This window comes from Rhynchophorus ferrugineus, unplaced genomic scaffold, assembly GCF_030347505.1.
Source record: "Rhynchophorus ferrugineus isolate W39M unplaced genomic scaffold, kcgeb_rfMv2 rfM3, whole genome shotgun sequence".
Taxonomy (NCBI): Eukaryota; Metazoa; Arthropoda; class Insecta; order Coleoptera; family Curculionidae; genus Rhynchophorus; species Rhynchophorus ferrugineus.
In genome coordinates, this window is record NW_027472582.1 from 25,418,038 (window position 1) to 25,440,829 (window position 22,792).

Below are 22,792 nucleotides of genomic sequence, written 5' to 3' on the forward strand. Positions count from 1 at the left end.
TTTGGTGCAGCATGCCTGTACTTTTTTAAAAATAACAATAATATCTATCCTTCTAAAGTTCTTCAGTATCTGACATCAAGACGTCCTTGTTTTTCCAACTTACTAACATTGACCATATGCTGTAATGTACGTGGTTGCAAGTATTATAGTCGCTGCTCATTGTTTGTTAGTATTTTTAGCTATATGCTACAACACGCTTTATCGCACACTCTGCAATCTTTGCGCTATTCTTATACAACCTTCTCTAGCTCTTCGGGTACTATTACGTTCTGTTAAAAACTGTGAATCGTATGATAATTCTGAATGTCTACCAGTGCTGGGCAACATCTTACTTTAACAACAGAAAAAGGCGAGTTAAAACATGGTTAGATGGTGGAAGATCAATGTTAATGGTTGGAATGTTATCAATAATGTTTACTTTAGAAAGTATGAATCTGTAGTAAAATTAGTGATTTGGGAAAACCGCGAAAATTTTGTAGCCGTTTTGCGAGAAAGTAACAATGAGTGTATATATAAGAATTTTTCGTTTAATAACATAAAATATAAATACATCAAATATTACAATATCAAAATACTCAGTTGAGTGTTGTTGAGTACACTCAAAATGTCTGCTATGTAGAATTATATGTACGTCATAAACATAAAAACTGTACAATGTAGATATCAAGATAGTGATGAGAAACACTTATCCGCTATGATATCATACTCATTACTAATCGGTAACAACGTATATCTTTAAATTAATGCCATGTGAGTTAGAGGTTAAAATACCAAAAAAAATCCCAAAAACAATTTCAAATAATATTATTGGCGTAATAAAATATTTTTGTCGTATTAAAACGTTATCTCCCCCGTTTCTAAGCCACTATTTACACAACACTTCAATTTTATCTAACAATAATCAAATATCGTCTAAAATATGACAAACCGATTCCGTCTATTAGGTGTTCGCTCGTTGGCTGCATTAATTTCAAGCAAAATATATATTTTATAATATATTTTGTAATTCGTGGGAAATATTAAGTACGCAGCTATTTATATATCTGATAGTTATCTGTTTCTTTAAATGTTCTTTGTTAATTTGGATTTGTCAAATGGGCTAAAATGATTGATATAATAAAGTTTATATACTATAATAATAATATTTTTTTATGATTTTATTATTTATTTTATTAAAACACTCATTTATAATTACACTTTTACATTCACTGGATCCTACAAAGAGAATGTAATTAGTTCTATGTGACATGTAAAAATATACTTTCTTAATATACCTTATATGACCTTCAAGTAGGGATTCGCTTTTTTGATGACCTTTATTACATTATATTTTATTTTTATTATGGTAGAGTATCGTAAAATAAATGTTAGAAACCATAGCTATATGTGGCGGTTAATATTTCCTTATTTTCCGCAATATTCTACATCTTTTTTATTTATTTTCTCAATTATTCAGCATGGAGACCATATGGCAATGATGCATCGATCTAAATAAATGATAATGAAATGGTAGTACGTCGGGTGAGGATGCTGGATACAACATGTGGCCAAGCACTGTCATATTAGAATAACTGTAGACTCTGTAGTACTCTTTTGGAACAATACGTTGTACAGTTGATACCCATAGATATCTGTAGTAATAATGGGCTGTAGTTCATTGGGCTTCAGCAACTTGTACTGCAAAATTCGAATTGTCGTAATATCCGTAATATTGGGATATTGAACTTGTCATCGTAAGACACAATAATTTACAGAAAAATATTCGTATTCGCCTGACAAGCAATGAAACCGTGATACAACGGTTCAAAATTGCATTTACCAATAATTTTGTATAGTAGCCATTTTTCCTCTTTCTAGATATATCCTATCATATCCAGACGTCTAGTGACAATTAATTCATCAACTGCCAAGCTGTCTGAAAGTTGATTTTGTACTTGAAAAAGATATTTGTCCTATAAATCTTGCGCAATTCATTGTTTTCAAACTTGTTTGATCTTTCAGACTGCATCGTTTCATTGACATTAAAATTACCACTTTTAAATAGTTGAAACCTAAACCGACATTTTGGGATATCATGGAGCAAAAACCGTTATAGTATTGAGCGCGTTTTTTTTAAAATATTGTTTACGAGGTATTATGATAATTCACACTTTCAAGTGCCGTACACTTGTATAGTGATAAGCCCGTAACGAATCTTTTCAAAGTATGTTAAATGTGTCTAAGTGTCTTGGACAAATATTTCAAGTTGTTGTCGAAGCAGTCGGGCAGTTGACGTACAAAATAACAATAACAAATCTGTCATTTACAGGATCGTGGACTTGAAAATCAATTTATATAATCAATACAATTCACAATAATCAGCAAATAATAAATTTGTTTGATCATGCAGTGATCAAGAAGCAATTAGTATAGATATAATATGAAAATGCTCTCATTTCAAACAGCAAAAGCGTTCAGAGTTTTTTTTTTGTTTTCCGAAGTTGGATCCACCCATCGTACTCACCAGATTCAGTTACTTTTCTTTACCACTTATATTGTTCTATGTCTCAAGAACTTTCCGTGTTACAGTTAGATAATCAGAAAGATAATAAAAGAAGCTTAAATATTGGCTCATTCGACAATATAATACGGATTTTCTCGAAAGTATTGATTTTTTATAAACTATACTATTCCTATTAAAATTTCCACATCTACTAGATACAGTTATTGTCCATATGGAAGGATATGAAATTGAATATTGGAAATATTGGAATTTTGATCTATTTTAGCAGCGAAAGCTGGAATATTGCAGAATGTTTTTTTGCCGTTACATTTAACTGAACACCTTTTTATAAGATTTAAATTTTACTACGCCTAAATAGGGTTAAAATAATAGGCGTATTTAACTAATTAAATTAACTATATCTTAGTTAACAGAAAAATAAAAACAAAGCAAAGTTGTAAATAAGATATACAGACATCTAAAATTATACAAAAGACAAAAGTACAAAACTTAATTGAATGAAAACTTTGATGAAATAACTAGATAAGGGAACGTTTAGAGGCAGATGGAAGTAATTAGTTCGTAAAATAAGCTATCAACTGATTTAGGTAAGTTTATTATTCAAACCTACAGAACAAATATGTAATACATATCCAAGTATTGATTTAAAAATCCCATGAATTTGATGTCTGGACTAAATGTTACAACACTTATGAATTATTAAGGGAGGAGGGAGTTTGAGCAACGCCCTAACCACATTAAACATTATTATATTGCTATAACGAGTAATATCGAGTTAAATAAAAACATGTTCCTTCATACCACAAATATATCAACATTTATACCATTTGAACAAATAGAAACATTTCATAAAAAATTTGGAATACTTACTCATTCTTTGTTGATGCTGTAACCCTGATGTAGAAGCACCACCACTATTACTTCCGCCATTCTTAGGTCTTCTCTTTCTAGTTTGAATTCCTTCCTTCTTCATACTAATTGGTCGCGAAACCTTAAAAAAATATTTTAAATTATTTAGATCAAAACATTCTAAGTCTCATAACATATTATCATATAATTGGAGTATTGTTATGTGTTACGTGTTGCATTTATTGAGAAAAAGTACAATAAATAGATTAATATTTTCCATCATTTTATATAGTTTTTGCTCATCTTTCTGACAACATGGCGGTACTGTTTGAGAAGAACAATGTTAGTTTAGCGGTGATCAAAATATCGATACTTTTTCGTAATTATTAACATGTTTAAACCCTATCTTGTTTAAGCCAAATAATACTGCAGCTATCTGAATTATTGGTAGTTACAACACACTATGTTTACGCTAGATGCTCAGTACTTCCATTCTGTATAGTATTTCTTCCGGAAATCTTGCGTAGTACTGCGTATCAAAAATGCAATTTATAGCGTTCCATGATTACACATGGCCTGCATATATTAAATAACTCAATAAAACTACATAAACATCTATTTAAGTATTAACAGGTAAGTTAGGTTTTTTAACTGCTGTTTACATTAATACTTTGCATTTTCACTAATAGATGTCGCTGATCAAAATACATGCCCTTAATACATTCATTACGTATAGACTGTATAGGCTTAAGATGAAAAAACCAGGTCGATTTCAGGGTGTGATATTTCTTTATTAATTACATTTTACATTCGATTTACTTAATACAATGTTAATTATGAATTAACCATTGTTCTATTGCACTTGAATTAATATAAAAGCAAGGTATATACGGGATTAATACATCAGTATATATTTCCCAAATTAGAATAAAACTAATCTACTTATGCTATGTTAAAATTAAAAAACAATTCGCTTCAATCTTCTGATCTCCCGTGTGTTATCCAGTAGCTGTATAGCTTCCGCGTTGCTGTGATTTAGCAACCTTGTTTCACTTCGCGTATACATTTGATTCCGAGGTCATGGTGCAGCTCTTCAATCCAAAAGCACCAATTTCTTTGGTTTTAGATCAAGTTCAAAATATCCTTCGACTAGCCAGTACAGTTACTTGACTTTGAGTCTAATCTGCTCTGCTTTTTATCTAATATGATGTTTCTAGTTTAACATACCATTGACACATATTCCAAGGTAATTGCTGATTCTGCTTGAGGAATCAGGCATCCGTCAAGTGATAAAATTAAGTTTTTATCAATTGTCGTAACGCAAAATTAACATGGACCGATTTGTAGCTATTAAGCTGTATTTTCAAGTCTCTAGTCCAATTCTAGATCTTGTTAACTGCTACTTATACTTTTCATATAGCCTTAGACATACATCTTTTGCTATTATAACAGTGTCGTCAGCAAATGCTCAAAGTATTGTTTTTTTGTTATTGGGATATCAGCAGTATAGAGTAGATATAGAAATGGTCCCAAGACACTAGCTTGTTTAACTCCAGCCCAAATAGGTTTAAGTCAAGAATGCCCCTTCATGACAGACTCTAAATTTTTTTTCGAAAATATATGACTTTAGCAGTCGACAGTAATTCCGCAGTAGCAATTTGCTAATTTTGTAGATTAATCTCAAAGGCCATATCCGGTCAAAAGCTTGTGAGACATCCAGGAATATTGCAGGGTAGTATTTATTTTCTTCGAATGCCATTTCAATAACCGCTGTTACGCGGTGCACTTGGTCGATTGTCGAATGGTGATTCCAAAATCCAAACTGGAAACCTGGTATTTCTGTAAATGGCTTAATGCGTTTTAATAGCAATTTCTCAAAAAATCTTGATGTCACAGGTAGCAGCGAAATAAGATTGTAAGATCCAACTTGTTCTGCCGATTTGTCGATTCCCGAACAAGGTTCAGTCTCAAACAGGCATTGAATATATATGTCAACATGATTATTTCTTTTCGGAACAGCTCTTTTAATAACCCAGGTGAAATAGCGTGTGATGTATAAAATTGGCCTTTAATTCGATTTTATTCATCAGCACATTTTCGATAAATTCTAATAGATTTTAATAGATCAGTTTTAATACCTTCATTTGAGCCATTTCTTACATAGGGTCTAATTATTTTCGTTCTTATTGCGTGTTTTTAAATTTATGACATTTTTCATTTATAAATAATCCCTTACAATTATGTCTCAGAAAAACATTTTTAAAATTATAATCATATGATATATTGACCATATTTGTTTTAAATTAATTAACACTTTAACTTTAAACTTGAAATTCTGATGATTTAGAAAAATGTTACGCTAAAATCAACTTAAGTTTTTCATTGCAAAGTTTTTCTTTGTTTGTGTTAAACATTTTTTGTATGTATTTACATTAACCATATTTTATATTGTGTAGTTGTATTATAACAATATATGACATAATGACTAATATAACAATAATTCTAATGATCTTACTAATTAAATATGTATTTAATTTTTATCATATTGATAACAGGTCAATTGAAGAGTCCCCGGCCTGACATATAGATGGCGCATCTAGAACTAAATCCATATGTTTTAGTTAGCTCTAAGCCTCAAAATATGCGTGTATAAATTTGACAGCTGTCGGATTATTAGCTTGTGAATTATAGCACTTTGAGTGAAGCAACTATCGTTATTGTGAAAAAAAATGGATAAAAAGTTATTTCGCGTGTTGATAAAATATTCTTTTTTGAAGGAAAAAATATAGTTGAAACAAAAAATTGGCTTGATGCCGAGTTTCCGGAACTGATCCAGGAAAATCAACCGTCAAGTATTGGTATGCTAAGTTTTGACGTTGCGAAATAAGCATCGGAGGCGCTCTTACTGACAAATTGAAACTGAGTGAAATAGCAGACACTCTAAAGATATAAACTGAACGTATACATCATATCATTAACGAATATTTGGACATGAGAAAGCTCTGTGTAAAGTGGGCACCGTGTGAGCTCACTTTTGACCAAAAACAACGACTAGTTAATGATTCGGAACAGTGTTTGAAGATGATCAAGAGTAATGAACCCGAGTTTTTGCGTCGATATGTGGCAATGGATGAAACATGACTCTATCATTTCACTCCGAAGTCCAACACGATGAACCAGCTCCAAAGCATGGGAAAACGCAACAGTCGGCTGGCAAGTTTATGGCGTCTGTATTTTGGGATGCGCATGGAATAATTTTCATTGACTACCTTAAAAAATGGAAGGGCCATCAACAGCGACTATTACATAGAGTTATTGGACCGTTTGAAGGACGAAATCGCCGAAAACAGCCGCATTTGAAGAAAAAGAAAGTGCTGCTTCACCAAGACAATGCACCGTCTTACAAGTTGGTGAAAACGATGATAAAAATCCGTGAATTGGGCTTCGAATTGCTTCCTCATCCACCGTATTCTCCAGGCCTGGCCCCCATCGACTATTTCCTGTTGTTAGATCTCAAAAGAATGCTCGCTGGGAAGAAATGTTCGTCGAATGAAGAGGTGATCGCCGAAACTGAGGCTTATTTTGAAGCAAACGACAAATCGTACTACAAAAATGGTATCGAAGAGTTGGAAGGTCTCTATAATCAGTGCATCACCCTTGAAGGGAATTATGATTAATACATAAAGCTAATTTTGCCAAGAGAATGTGTTTTACTACGGTGGGCCGAGGACTTTTCAATTGACCTGTTATAATACATATGTTTCATTATTATTACCATATCTTCAAAAATATTTGTCTCAAAAAACTTAAAACAAATTTCGTTCATTGTATTGCAAATCTATTATCTCATATCTTATATAGTTTTATGATTATTTGTAAATATACATATCAATAAGGCTTATGATTTATCTTTAACTACAACCTGCTATCTCCTACTATTTCAGTAGAGAATTGAATGAAATTATCTTCAGCTAACGTAACAGATAAAAAAGATATCTTATATTTACCAGAGATTTTTTTATTATTATATCGTAATGCATATTATCATCCCTAGGGGGGTTCACAGGTATATCACCATTATCACTTTAAGATACAGTATCATTATAAACATTGAGCATATCTTAGATTAAAGCAAAATCTGTTGTCTGTTCCATGTTTTTTCAAACAAATTATCTCCCATTCATCTGCTATACTGATAACTATATTGTGGCGGTAAGGATCTTTATTCTAATATGTGGCTATTTTTTATAAAATTGCTAATACATCTGACAAAAATCAATACATTAAAGATTCTGTAACAACACCTGGTATAAGCGAAAATTTGAATAATAAAAGATATTCTGTAAAATACTGCTTAATAATGATGTAACCTTTAAATTAAATTGATTTTACAGTATCTAAACAAAGACATTAAATATTGTTGTTTAAACTATGCACTATATATATATATATATATATATATATATATATATATATATATATATATATATATGCTAATTTCATAAATGTTTAGGAGTTGAAGAATTGCAAATAATATTTAAATACTTAGAACATAAATTAGAATACATAAAACTAAGAACATTTAAAAAAAATAAAATTCGTTCGTAAAATGGCTAAGAAATAATTAAGATTTGCCCAGAAAATCTAATAAGTAACTAGAATTGCAAGGCGCATGAGACAAAAACTCCATTCTCTTGAGAATATTGAAGTATTGCAACTTTTGGATACCACCAAAGCAGGACACAGACTCAAAAGAATCAAACCAAAAGATCAGATATTGTGTAGTTTTGTGTAGTGAGGTTCAGTTAATAAAAAATACAGCAATGACATGTATAATTATTTCACCAGAAATTGAGATAGGGTCGATGGGTCCTCCTAGTTATATACCTAGATTTAAGTTGTAATAAAGATAAATAGTAGGTTAGTAACGACTAGTAACATTGTAATAAGTAACTTGTAATAAAAAGTAACTAGAATGCGTAACAATGATTTTTATATAACTAAAATTATTTCTAAACTATTTAACTTATAAAGATCCATTATGTTTTCGAGAAAAAAATCCAAAACAGAAATATATTACTCAGAGCACCAAAGTGGCACAACCCTTTAACAAATATACATAAATTGGTGTACTATATTTAACGTATCCGTTTTCGAATTACTCATTTCCCATGTTTGTGAGTTAAAATGTCAGTTAGCAAACAAAGTCTACGTAACCCATATATGTGATATCAGCATTGCACGATTCAAAATAAATATAATTTATATATGTACGAATATAATACTATTAGATATCATACTTCCATAAAATTCGTGCCCATATTCTAATACGGAGAAACGCTTATAAATATATTACATTACAAATGTATTTAAAGTGTTTTGACATTTTACGACAACAAGGATTATCTACTTCGTTTAGAACACTTTTGACACAACAAACTTGCAATATAAATATATATATTAACTCACCCCATGTAACTTGAAATATAATCCACAAGCATTGCAGACAGGTTCACCTTGATTATTGCGCCTCCATAGAGTTGTATTAACTGTTTTACAATTAGCACAGGATACTCCTGTTCTTCTAACGCCACTCTGAAATTAGGAAATTAAAACCATGTAGACAATCGAAAATTACTTCTCATTGTATTAGTAAATATATGGATATGTTTTTAATAACAGATTGTTTTATAAATCTTGTGTAATTTTTAGTTGACGACCAATGAAGCTAGAGGCGTAAAATTATTAAATTAAATATATTGGTAAGTTGAGTTGTTCCCAGGAACAGACTAAAACAAACGTTACAAAATTTTATTTTCGTTATATCTTTCAGAATATATATATATATATATATATATATAAATATATATTATATATTATATATTATTTATTACATCTTCAGTTACTCATTTTATTCTCACATATCAATTCCTTTACAGTAACATACCAGCATTAGCACTAGCTATTTATTGCTGATCGTTATGTCGAAACTAACTGACTGTTAGTAACTGAATAACTACAAGAAATATATAGTTCTTTGAAAAATGTTTGTGGATTAACAATTGGCTACTACAATATATTCTCAATAAAATATTTAAATATATTTATATTATAATGAATAATATTATGTATATATATTATATATTATATATATACGAAGGTTACTATTTATCTTTCGGGAATTGGCAACACTGACGTTCCACCACTCAGTTTGACATTTTTGACCATATACGTACTCAGAACATTTTGTCGCACGGACGCAATTTGTTTATTTTATATTTAGTTGAAAGTTTCGATGAAAGTGCTATGATTTTTTACGATTTTCGACGTGGATTATCACAACAAGAGCGTATGAATCAACTTAATTTGACTTTTGGTGATAAAGCTCCGTCAAAAACCACAGTGTATCGCTGGTTTAGTGAATTCAATCGTGGTCAAAGTTCCCTGTTCGACGAATTTCGTGATGGTCGTCCAAAATCGGCTGTTGTGTCAGAAAACACCGTTGCTGTGTGTGAAATGATTAAGCAAGATCGTCTGTCATCTATGGTGAGATTGAAGCATCCCTAAGCATTAATTCCACCAGCATATATGCGACTTTACATGAACACTTAACTGTGCGAAAGTAATATTCGCGTTGGATCCCACGGAACTTGACAATCGCTTAAGAAAATCAATCGAGGTGCTTCGAAAGACGTTTATAAAATCGTGACAAGTGACGAATCATGGATATATTCGTATGAGCCTGAAAGTAAACAGCACTCGATTGTATGGGTGTTCCAAGATGAACTAAATCCAACACAAGTTATTCGCGCATGTAGCGCTTCAAAGAAAATGGTGGCCTGTTTCTTCGGGAAAATTGGTCATATTGCAACAGTGCCTCTAGAGGATCGTGGAACAATACATTCTGAGTGGTACATGACCATTTGTTTGCCAGAACTCTTTAATGAAATAATGAAAACAAACAAGAGACGCCGGATCGTTCTTCATCTTGACAATGCGAGCTCTCACACGTCGGCTTAAACAAGAGACTATTTAAGCACTCAGAACATCGAACATCGAACACCAGCCCTGATTTGGCACCCACTGACTTTTTGTTGTTTCGATCCGTGAAGAATAAACTGCATGGTCAACGATTTTCACCTCCCGAAGAAACTATTGAAGCGTTCAAAAATAATTTTTTGAAGATACCTCATTCGGAGTGGAATAAATGCTTTGAAAATTGGTTTAAGCGTATGCAAAAGTGTACCGATCATCGTGGCGAGTACTTTGAATACCAATACAAATATATTCACTGCTTAACTATTTGTTTTAAATATAAATAGTGACCCTCATATATATATAATCGATGTTATTATAAAATAAAATATTTACCCAAGGAAACTTAATCAATCACCTGTGTCTTGTTTACCGCGATTAAATAACAAAACTCAGATAAAGAAAAAATATATTCCATGGTTAATATTTTTAGTTTTTTCAGGATAACCTACATAGTAATTATACTATCAGTGAGTTTATTAAAAACAAAACTATGTATAGATACAGAAATGATGAAGTGGCGTTGATTTTAAAATACATTTCAGATAATATTGAAAAACAAAGTCAACAATTACTAACAACAATAAATCAATTATTGTCATTCCGAGTATTCAGTTTAGGTTATAATATTGGCGGATCATGTAAATAAATATGAAGTACAGTTAGCTCCAAAAAGGATGTTTCATAACCAACAACTAAAGGAAAAACTCTTATCAGTTTGTTCAAATAGAACCCACTTATTCGAGCGTGTGTACGCATTACCGTTCAGGTATACGGTGAAAGATTTTATTTATAAAATTCAACAATATATAATACTTCATGCGATAAATAATATATATTCACACCGTATTTTAACTTTAATATATCATGTAGGGCCTATAAATTGGGTTTAAGGATTTTTTTAAATTGAACCTTTATTATGAAAAATCGTTATGATGTATTTTATTCAAAGTCGCTACTTGTTTTATACAGTTTACGAATTCCATCTCGAGAGAATGATCTTTTATCTATTGAGACCATCCACGTATTGACCCATTTTTTTGGTATCTTCGAAATAGGTGAAGCGCTGCTCGGACAGGTCACGACTAATATGTCGGTTTGTGTAGTAATCAGAACGACCTAAGGCGGGTGGCACTTTCCATTTTAATGTTTCCAAGTATATTTTCACCGCTTTTGCAACATTGGATCGAGGGCTGTCGTTATAAAGAATAACATTGATGCGCCTTTGATCCTCGTACATCGTTTTATTAAGTTTTAGTAGCTCATAGTATACCACACCAAGCTGTTCTCACAAAATATAAAGTATCAGCTTGAAGCCCTGGATATTCGGTTATTCCGTTGATGTTGATGCATGACCAGGTGGTCCCCATGGTTTATTCACTTTGGATTATCGTAATGGATCCATACGATCCAAAAAAACTTTACGATTTTGCCGTTGAAGCAACATTTCGAACAAAGGTTTTTCAATAGCAATTGATTTTAATTCATACGGCCTAAAATATCCAAGCTTTTGAATCATTCGCATGTTCTTCAAGCAATCGGAAATGGTTTCTTGTGTTAGTACTAACAAGTCTACATATTTTTATTACGTTTTAAATGGATCATCATCAATTAAGTCCTTTTTTTTTCTATTCTGAAAGGCTCTTTGTTTTCGCTGTCAAATTCACCACTTTTAAAACATCGAGAGTAGTTCAAGTGTTGAAATCGATAGAGCATGTTTGCTATAAGCTTCACACAAAATCGGATGACCTTCAGTTTCTTCAAATTGAAGTCAAAAAGTAAATAAAGTACTTCCCACAAATGCGATTTACTTACGTAGTTCCTGTAAGTTTGTTTAATAAATTTATAACGAGGTAATATAGAATTATTCTTTTTATCTGTACGGTCTTTCTATAAGGGTGGGTAGATGTTGATGTGACATGTTTAAAGCAGTGCTTGAGGTATTATCTTTTTACATTTTTTTATGTTCGGTTTACGATGTGGCGTCTCACGTTGGCACAAAGCCGTATAATACTATTTTCAATGACTCTACCTTATAAATGTGGCTAGATTTGGGCGACAATCTTGGTTATGATAGCTTTATAGTAAGATAGATAGATCTTTGACTTCAGGAAACCCCGCGACAGAATATCTAGCGAGATCAGTTCACATCATCTCGACAGAGATATTCCTCTCAAATCATTCATGCAGAATGTTCCGGGCTCATAGTGGGATCCGTTAGTATCACATAGTGCCCTCCTACTAGAATCACATGTCGCCTGTGTTCATATAATTCAATTGATCATGGAACCAGCACGTCCAAAATGTGTGCCAAATATCGGTGGTGGTTGGATCAAATATTTTGCGGCCAAGATTGTGGTGAGTTTGATCTTGTGTTTTTTGGAATTTTTGATAATGACGGGTTGTTTACAAAATTTGGCAATCAAACATCAACTCTGAAAAGCCTCCGCATCTGCCATAGTATGTAACGCATAAACGCTTACATTAACGAACGTTATATTGATATTGAAGTTTTACTACTTTCCATAATGATTTAGTATCAGCAGTAAAGTTAGTTTAGCACGACGCTGCCGTACAGGTTTCATATTTGATATACCCCGTTTGATAGAGAGAGATTGTATAGGATAACTTTAAAAGAACTACGAGACTGAACTATACTCTGGACAATGAAATTATTTATTTTGAGGTCGTCTAAGGAAAACTCCACGGAATTTGCATCGCATCTAGATTATTTCATGTTTAGCAACGCCAGATTTAAACATTGTCAATTATCCAAAGTTCTGGTATTTGCTACATCCGAATATTATTCTGTTTCTATCAACATGAACAATGTCAATACTTATAAGATGAACGTATTCTAACGAATATCGATACATAATGATCCACTTATTTATATTTTTTGGTTAGACAATTGAATGACTGACAAAAATCAAGATGATCATGTTATATGTGAGGAATTGAATTTTTTGGACTGATAAACGCACTGGGAACACGCGAAATTATTAATAGTGCTTATAAGAACGAACATCAAAACCCAATGATACACGAAGACTTACCGCCTGCGGCTTTTTGGTCGGCCTAACTGGCGGTCGATTCACACCATTAATTTTGTTATAGAGACCGCACGCATTGCACAGGTAATGCCCGGTACCGTCTCTACGCCAAAGGGGTGTGACGCTTGCACCGCAATTCACGCATTCTTTGACAAGTACCTCGGGTGCACGTTGCGACGCTGATGTGGAAGCGCCGTCCTCCATATTATTTCCGGTCCAATTCGCTAAGAGAAGTGGTTGGCCTCCGTTAGCATCACCTTGAGAAACTATACTAATTTCAGCGGATGCACCCTGGTAGCCCTGATATTGTGTAGTAGTAGCCTGCCATGTTTGGTTATTACCAGTAGCGGTTAATTGATAGGTATGATTTGTCGTACCAGGCGTCACTGTTAACTGGCCCATGGAGTGGTCAAAACTATTATTCGGAGCTAATGGAAGAGCCTGCAATTAAGAAAATGTACTTATAAAAATTTGCAATAATATCTATACAATTAAGATATGTACAATAATTTACTGACTATACAGATGATTATTATTATTTGGTGGTTGCCAATATTTTGATCAGCGATATGTGTTGGCGAAAATGCCAAATATCAATGTAAACAATTGTTAAAGAAAAGAACCTATAGCGACCAGGCATGTTGAACGTGCCACCATCGACTACCCAAGCCTCGTCTTCAGGTAAGACCACTGCCATCATTTTAATCTTTTAGTATTATCTATTATATTCTATATGTATATTTAACGTCAATGAATAACGGTCACATAATGTAGCCATAACTGTTCAATTTCATTTTACCTCCATTCACCGAGATATATAATTCCTCAAAATGATAATCCTGACGTGATCTTTTTGCAAAATGGGGTTTGGTCTCGTGAATGGAGATTTCGTGTAATATAGAGAGTTATAAGTGACGGTTATCTTTTTACTCTGATCCAGAATTTTCTATCATTTTAATACGTTTCGTTTTCCATTTTTTTTTCTTCAATAGTTTCATTAGCTCAAGTTACGTTCCTCATTAAATTCAGTTTTAGCGCTGGAAAAGGATCATTATAAAATTCGTTTCATTATTTAGATTTTTTTTCAAAATTGTATATTTCCGATAAACTTTTTGAACTTCAGAGTATTTAACTTCTAACTTTTGGTTATCTAGTCATCAACATTTTGACTAGACATTTCTCTCGGCGCATCAGAATTATCAGAATAACTTCATCCGCTTGCAGGATTTGGGCCATTTCGACCTGGTACAGTCTTTACTTGTTTTTCTGGAATACTGTAACACATGTGGCTGCAGATTAGTCACACAGCAGTCCCAGAAGATAGGTGCCAGTTATAGTCGCCCTAAACTCGTCATGTCTTCGCCACTGTACCAGAATCGTCAAGATCTCGCTATCGAAGAAAATGAGCTACCATGTCATCGAATCATCGAACCCCACAGCGTCAATTACGGGAGACCTATTTGAAAAGTAGTTTATTTTTAACATCGTCCACAGACTACATTCAAGTGCCAGAGCAACGATGAAACAACAGTATCTGTAAGACCGAAAGATATTGACAACCGGACCAGCAATCAATCTTATAAATGAATTTTGGTTTTCTCATAACCGTGTTTTAAAACTCTTTGGATGAGGTGTATGTATATACATATATTCTTGACATATCAGTATTTTGTATTCAGTATTCTCTTTTTATAATTTTTTGTATTTTTTATTAATAATTTTTTTTGTAAAATTCCGGCAGGGGATTATTGTAGCGACCTTGAGGCATAACGAATTTTACATCTTAGAATAGTTACGTACAAAAAGAAATCCAGAAAGATTATCCAAGATGTTTCCAGCAGCGACGTCCAGTAAATGATAATGAATATTTGGCAACCCCGAGACGTTGATCAGGGATATTATTGATGGGTACTTTAGATCATTCAGTTACTGGCCATCGTTCACTTCGGACTTGCCACCATCGACTGCCCAGACCTCGTCTTCAGGTAACACTGCTGCCATCCCTTTAATCTTTTAACGTCAATAAACAACAGTCACATAATGTAACCATAACTATTTAATTTTATTTTACCTCCATTAACTAATTCATATAATTCCCCAAAAACCTATTGTTAAATTCTACATTTTGGACAGTTCAATAAATTTTCATTCACTAATTTTTTTGTTTGAATTTAAGAAATATGGTGCAGATGCATTGTCGCTTGTGGTTTCAAGATATTTCTCGTATTGCAAGTCATTCCTGAATAAAACGGTAGGGAAGTTGTTTTTTCACATGTGAATGTCTAAGCGTATTGCACAAAATTGCTCATATCACTTAAATAATACTCCATTTTGACAACTTGACAGGGCCTAAATAATTTATAGAGTAAACTATTGACTGACACTATTTTTGCGTCTTAATATTTTTATAACTCTAACTGCTTCAACGGCAAAATCGGAAAAGAAAAGGTTTTTTTGCACCGTATTTTTAAGAGTAGTAAAAAGTGGATCCATTACGATAATCCTAAAAAATCATGGGGATCTCCTGGTCATGCATCAACATTAACGGCAAATACGAATATGCATGGCTCCAAGCTAATGCTCTGTATTTGTTAGGACCAGCTTGTTGTATTGTATAGTACTAGATGCTAAAATCTAATGAAACCATCGATCGGAATCGGTATCGAGAACCATTGGAGCGTTGCGAACTGTCCAAAAACGGGCAAAGATAACAATGTTATTCTTCAGCATGACAACGCCCGACTATATGTGGCAAAATCGGTGGAAACGTACTTGAAAACATTAAAATAGGAAGTGTGGAGTAGCACTATTCCCCAGGCCTTGCTCCTTCTGATTACTGTTTGTTTCAAGATATAAATATAAATTTCATAGAGACCTAAAATTATTCGTGGGTAGACTAAAAAATACAATATTTTTCGGAATGGAAACGGTAAAGTGGCTGTGAAAGATGAGAAAATGTAGTGGCTATCGACACATAATTAACACGAGTTATATTAATTTTTTTTAACAATTTAGATTTTAGACTAATAAACTGTTTCCAGGCGTTTAGCTAAATTATTTCAAAGAATCTAGCGTCAAAGAGTTTTTTCTGCGCCAAGAGTTTTAGCGTACTTGAAAGAGCATGCTAGTCAACAGACGGTTTTAAAATGCCAAAGAAGTGCGAAATCAGATCGATAGTTAGATCACTGCCAAATCAACATTGTTCTTTTCACACAATATCGCCATGTTGCTAGAAAGACAGAAAAAATTTGTAATGTTGAAAAAAAAATTCTGTAATACAATTTTTATTGGCTTACCAGGCAGAAGAAAGTGGGCTTATAACGCTACTGAACGATCACATATTGTTAAAATACAAGGAAAGGTTTAATTCAATACAAGCCTTCAAAAATTTGCAATCAAATCCCACTATGGTTAGATTACAAAAAGCTAATTTCAAATTTATGGTTTCATGTACAACACATAGTTCAATGACCTATGCTTCATCAAGCTAAGAGTAAGTACATTTGAATGAACAATAATTTTTGAATAATTTTATAAGGTTTTTACAGCTTGGCATGTGTGTGTTATGCAGACAGAAGTTTCAAGCATTTCCAACAACACTTAATGCAAATAATATCGAAGGACGCTAAAAGTTCAAACGTTGGAATGTAGAAATGATGGTTAAAAAACAGTAAGTGACATAAATGTTTTGTAACTTTTCTGATTGATTTTCTACTTAATATGGGGAATTTAAAATTTCTTCTACTTCTCTACTAAACTCTTAGGAATAATACTTGCAACTTAAAAGTTATTTTATTTTAATATTTTTGTGATGATTACAGTTATCATGCCTATTGTTTATGTTGATACGTTGGAGCTTTAATAATAGTATATGTGATCAAAATACATGCAAGCCCAAAATGCCACAATCGCAAAATGTCACTAATACTATATTTGTTGATAGCGTTATGATACTTGCTATTGGAGATAGTGTAACATTTTTTCAAAAAATGTTCACAAATGAATTCTTTGAATAAATGATGGTATGAGTTAAGGTTATAAAACTAAAGTCAACTGTTAATAATAATAATCAAGATTATTATATAATTTTGTATTAAATTTTGGGAATGCATCATATATTTATTAAAATATAAATGAATATCCTTACCATTAATCTGGGTGGAGCTAAACTAGGATCGGTATTTCTGTATAACATCCCATTTGTTGGCGGACTTTCGCTGTTAGTTCTTTCAATTGGATATATAATTGATTCATATTGATGTGGCAAATAATGAGTACCGTCAGCAGAGTATTGCCCATTACCCTGATATTGGGCTGTTTCCAAGTTTGTATAGTCTCCTTGACCATCAATTGCATTATTTTCGATAGGGACTGAATTTCCTTCAGATACAATAGGAAAATTAAGTAATTCATTTTGAGAAAAGGTCCCAGCATGTACTTGTGAAACTTGAAATGCCTCAGAATTGTTTCCAGTAGCAATAATATAGTGCTTTTCTCCATAATTCTGAGATGGTTCTGATCCGTCTTGAGCAATTATACCGTAGGTCATATTTATGCGTGTCTTATCTTCTTGGGGGCTCATTTCTTGTGGAGTTACAGAATTTTCCACTACTTCTTCGTTCTTTGCTTCTATACGTTCCTCCGTTTGTTCAATTATACCTGCTTCTGTTATAACATTTCTTCTTATCACAGTCGGTGTGATATCTTGATTTGGTATCTGTTCACCAGTATTTTCTGAATTATCAGCACTTTGTTGGGGTTCAGTATCCGCACGAACGTGCTGTTTTTGTTCGTCAGATGATTGCTCTTTCTCAAGCTGCTGATTTGATTTTGGAGAGTCAGGATCTGCTTTTACTGTATCCATCTATAACAATTAAAATCATTATAAGTCTTGTAAAAGAGATATTTGTACTTGTACTTTTTTACTAAATATTTACGAATGTTTAAAGAATACAAAAAGAAGAATAGAAAGTGAAAAAACTAAAAATCCAAATAGTAACAAGATGATGAATTAGAGGGTTTGAAAAAAATGGTAGGCTACGGTTGATACGATTGCAATCTGAGACCAAAAATCTAATAATCTAGAGAAGCGCTGCTATCGTATAAACTAAAAAAGTATGGCAATCTTTTTCCAACAAATTGCAGTTGTTAGATTTTTGTTACCATTTTTTAACATATCATATTTGAATTTGAACACTAGACGCTTATATGCTGCGCCAAGTTACAAGTAGTTCGGTTCAGTAGAACTTGAAATGTCATGTCAACCGTTTCGAAAAAGTAATTTCAAGAAAAACGCGTTTCATTTCTAAAAACGGATATGATCCAAAAATTAGGAACATTTTTTAAGGAACTATCAATAGAGTGTATAAAATTACTAACTTCTATATTTAATGCAATATAATTTATATATTATTTTTATGACTTAGAGCAATCTATATAATTACGAATGAATGACTTCCCTGTCATTTGGAAAGTGATTTAATTATTATTTATGGACCCAAAAACTCCTAACGAGCTACAACAGAAAAATATATATGTAAAAATATTGTTATTATAAAGCGGTTAAAAATATAACCTAAATAATAAACAACAATTAACTATTTTACTTTTTGACCCAAGAAGATTAAGACTGTGTAAAAAGTCTGTGTCAAAAGTCTGTGTAAAAAGTGTAAATACAGGAGGAGCTTGTAAAATCCTAATTTATTTTAACTGTCCAGTTAGCACAATAACATGCTGCATGCAGTTATTGCAAAAGATGGTTAGAACGTAAACAATTTTTAGTAAAAAAATGTGTTTATTATATAGATAAACCTTTATAATATCTTTATTTTTATACTTTTTATCTCTATTTTTATGAAAACAAAATTTGCGCTGTCAAAAATTTAGCGATAGATAAAATACCATGTTAATGATTGAGAGAGATTATTTGATGTATGATGATGATTATATATGATGTGATATTATTTTTGGGTATTAATCCTTCTGAGATTAATACGAAACAAAATCGAATATCCTAACCATGCTTCAACTTCAGCGTTAGTTCTACATAGTGCTCTATTTCCAGTACTTGTTGATTGCCATTGTACTTCCTCTATAGCATTAGGTAAAAGTTATGAATTTTACCATAATGACTGTGTCTTGGGAAAGTTACTTACTAGTATTCAACAAAAATTTTGAATAGTTTTTAAATAACAGTATCTCGATTTTTAAAGAAAAACAAAAGTTACAAGATACCGACTGCTAGTTCATAACATGTTAGAAGACTGTAGGTTGCAGAATAAATGTTGCAGTTATGTTAAATTATAAATGCCATTAAAATTAGTTTAGAATCGGAAGGAACCTAAAAAGATTATATCATAATCGGATGGATATTTACTTATATTATATTTTTTGTATAATAAATTTCGGAATTTGAGATAATATCAAAATAATATGGCCTATTAAAAATCTTTAAAATATCTAAATTGGCAGGTAATTTGAAAACTAACAAAATGTACTGACTTCCGACAAGGAACGAAGGCTTGTTTTGAAAATTGAATTGAAAACATATCTTTTACATTCCAATTTATCGGAAAAATATTTTGGAGCTAAGACTGTTGATTAAACGTTTAATTTGAAATAAAACAAATCAGGGAGGGTGTATGATAGGGTACCCTTAGAGTATAGAGTGTCAACCCTTGTACACGGGTTGATACTCTATCTGCTGCATACCACGCAACATTTGCTCCAAACCTGAGTTGTTAGAATTAATACTTAGACTAAAACTAGGCGCATCAAGTTAAACGAAAGTAAGTCTGTACACGAATATTTTATCATTAAACAGAAACAGTATTTACTTCAGACACCCAGATCTGATTTACTGACTCGGCTAAGTATCTGGGAGTTTTCTTATAGCTAAACTTCGAAAAGTTAAAAAATGAATGAAGTGAAATGTTAAAAAGAAACGAAATAATCAAACGTTGCCCTGCATATTGTTGGCAGTTCCAAACATATAACAAACTACTCCTCTATAAGCAAAAACTGAAATCAGCTTGGACGCATGGCATCAAATCTGAGATCGTACCAGAAAAACCAACATCCAAGTGGAATCGAGTTTCCAGAGTACTAAGGAACATCATTAAAGCACCCTGGTACAAATTGCAAATTGATTCTGTTGATCAAACTATCGCGAAACTCGCCAGTAACCATGAACAAAGGTTACTCAACCATGTACTTCATGGCCATCTAGTTTCTGGACAACATAAATTAAGAAGAAGATTCAAGAAGATGAAACCTCAATCAAACCTCAGCTAACGAAACAGTGTTAGAGTAACTTAGAGTATAACTCAGTGCGGATTCTAGTTACATGTCCATGTTGCCTTTAGTATAGTTACTAGAAATAGTAAAATAAACTTAGGGTAAGTATCACATTTCAATTTAGCTTGGAACAAAATTGCTTATTGATATATACAAAGGATCAGATTGTAATGGAATTAAAAGAACTGAATTAAAATCGGAAAGTTGTAAATAGAGCTTTAAATTTATTAAAAAGTAACAAAATAAAATTAAATATACTTACATTTAACGTAGCCTACGCAAAATATATTATTCATATAAAAAATAAATATATTATGATAATAAATATTTGATTATACTATTCATTTCATAATTCAAACTATTGCCAATTTTCCTTTTTTGTATTTGTAAATCAAATATTATCCTTTTCTATTGGATCTTGCAATAATAACACATTTAAGTATGGATATTTTTTTATAATTAAGTGAGGAGTTTACTTTGGAATGCTTAAAATATTGAAAAAACTTACATGAAGAATCGTGGATCTGCAGTAACTGAATCACGCACTCGCGTAACTTATTTATCACTTTTTACTTGACTATAACAAATATTGTACTAAGCATATAACTTTCAACAGGTCGCAAAGTATAGATTGTCAACGCGAGTCCCGAAAGTACGTTTGACTACTAAACTCACGCATTCGGTGAATCGGTTAACTCCCCTCCCCATTACCTCCCGTAATAACGCATCACTAGAGTCGCGCAATTCCTATTTGAACACACAGTCTAATATTCTCAAAATTATGATATTAAAGAAAAATATTTTCTTATCCTCCAGTCCAGCATAACGATTATTTGAATTTATTATAGTCGAAAATTGTTACTATATTTAACATATATCCAAATTGTAAAGTATAACATAGGTCGTTGATGGCCAAACCTCAATATTTGCTATATTATTAAAGTTATTGTACTGAGCCAAGCAATCAGTAAGCTAAACTATATATGTACGTAAAACAAATATTAGTTTTAAATAGCTGGTCCTTTCGATGAAAGGCGCGAATACATATAACATCGGAAGGTGTAGAGTAAGAGAATATTTGAACAATATATCCGTTTCCGCACGTGTCTCGCCTGTTCAGTTTATGACCATTACCTAAAATGTTCAATATAACCTTGTTGTGACACTTTATTGTAATATTACATTTAATTATATCATTCTAACTTGTTTGAAAAAAACTGTTTTTCGAGATACTGAAGTTACCAATGCATTTGAGCGTATTTATTAATCGAAAATAATCTGTATTTTAATTTGCTTCTAAGTATTTTGATGAAAACGGGAGCGCCGGGTCTAATATGCGCTACAAACAAGTAAATTCCAATAAACTTCCAGAAATGACAGTCAGATCAGGTTACACCAAATCTTCTGTATATGTAAAAATGAATTGCTGCCCGTTGGACTCGCTAAAACTCGAGAGAGGCTGGATCGATTTGGGTAATTTTAGTTTTAAAATATTTCTTTAAGACCAGATAAGATTTATGTGATGAGAAAACATGGAATAGTTCCGAAAAGAATAGTAAAAACTATTCTTTTCACTGTTTACTATTTTTACTATTTTATCTTCTCACATATATAATGACATATAGGTCAATTATGATATAAGTATGTGCGAACTGTAATTTGGAATCCTATTATAATTGCGGTCGAGCAAATATTAATTAAGAATATAGTTAAAGTATGTAGTCACTCTTTGTCGTAACATCATCAGACAAAAAGAAAAAAACATTAGAACCAAAATAAAACAACTGTACTGGTTAGTCGGAAGATACTTTCAACTTGATCTAATATCAAACAGGTTGATTTATAAGACAATTATAAAGCCAATTTGGACCTATGGGGTGAAAATATAGGGTTGCACTAAACATTCAACTCAACTAGTCATCCACCGCTGTCAAAACAAGGTTCTTGCACGATGACCTAGAATTCAAATGGATTTGCGAAGTTATCCAAGATTTTGCCTTGAAACACGAAAGAAGGTTACTAAATCATACAAACGTGGAAGCAGTACAACTGCTGG

The 22,792-nt window shown here is 32.2% G+C and overlaps 1 protein-coding gene across 4 annotated transcripts in view; it reads right to left on the minus strand.

Annotated features, from left to right (window-relative positions):
• LOC143192916 (uncharacterized) overlaps positions 1-22,792 on the minus strand; it is a 33,992-nt gene that overhangs the window by 4,399 nt on the left and 6,801 nt on the right. For 2 of the 4 annotated variants that reach the window (XM_076398741.1, XM_076398743.1), the window contains exons 2-5: positions 17,588-18,304; positions 13,444-13,881; positions 8,822-8,947; positions 3,374-3,494 (exon numbers count right to left, since the gene is read on the minus strand). In XM_076398741.1, coding sequence (XP_076254856.1) covers positions 3,374-3,494; positions 8,822-8,947; positions 13,444-13,881; positions 17,588-18,304 — 1,402 coding nt within the window. Of the gene's footprint in view, positions 1-3,373; positions 3,495-8,821; positions 8,948-13,443; positions 13,882-17,587; positions 18,305-21,244; positions 21,386-22,792 lie in introns of those variants that run through there. The other 2 variants (XM_076398742.1, XM_076398744.1) reach the window with 2 other exon arrangements.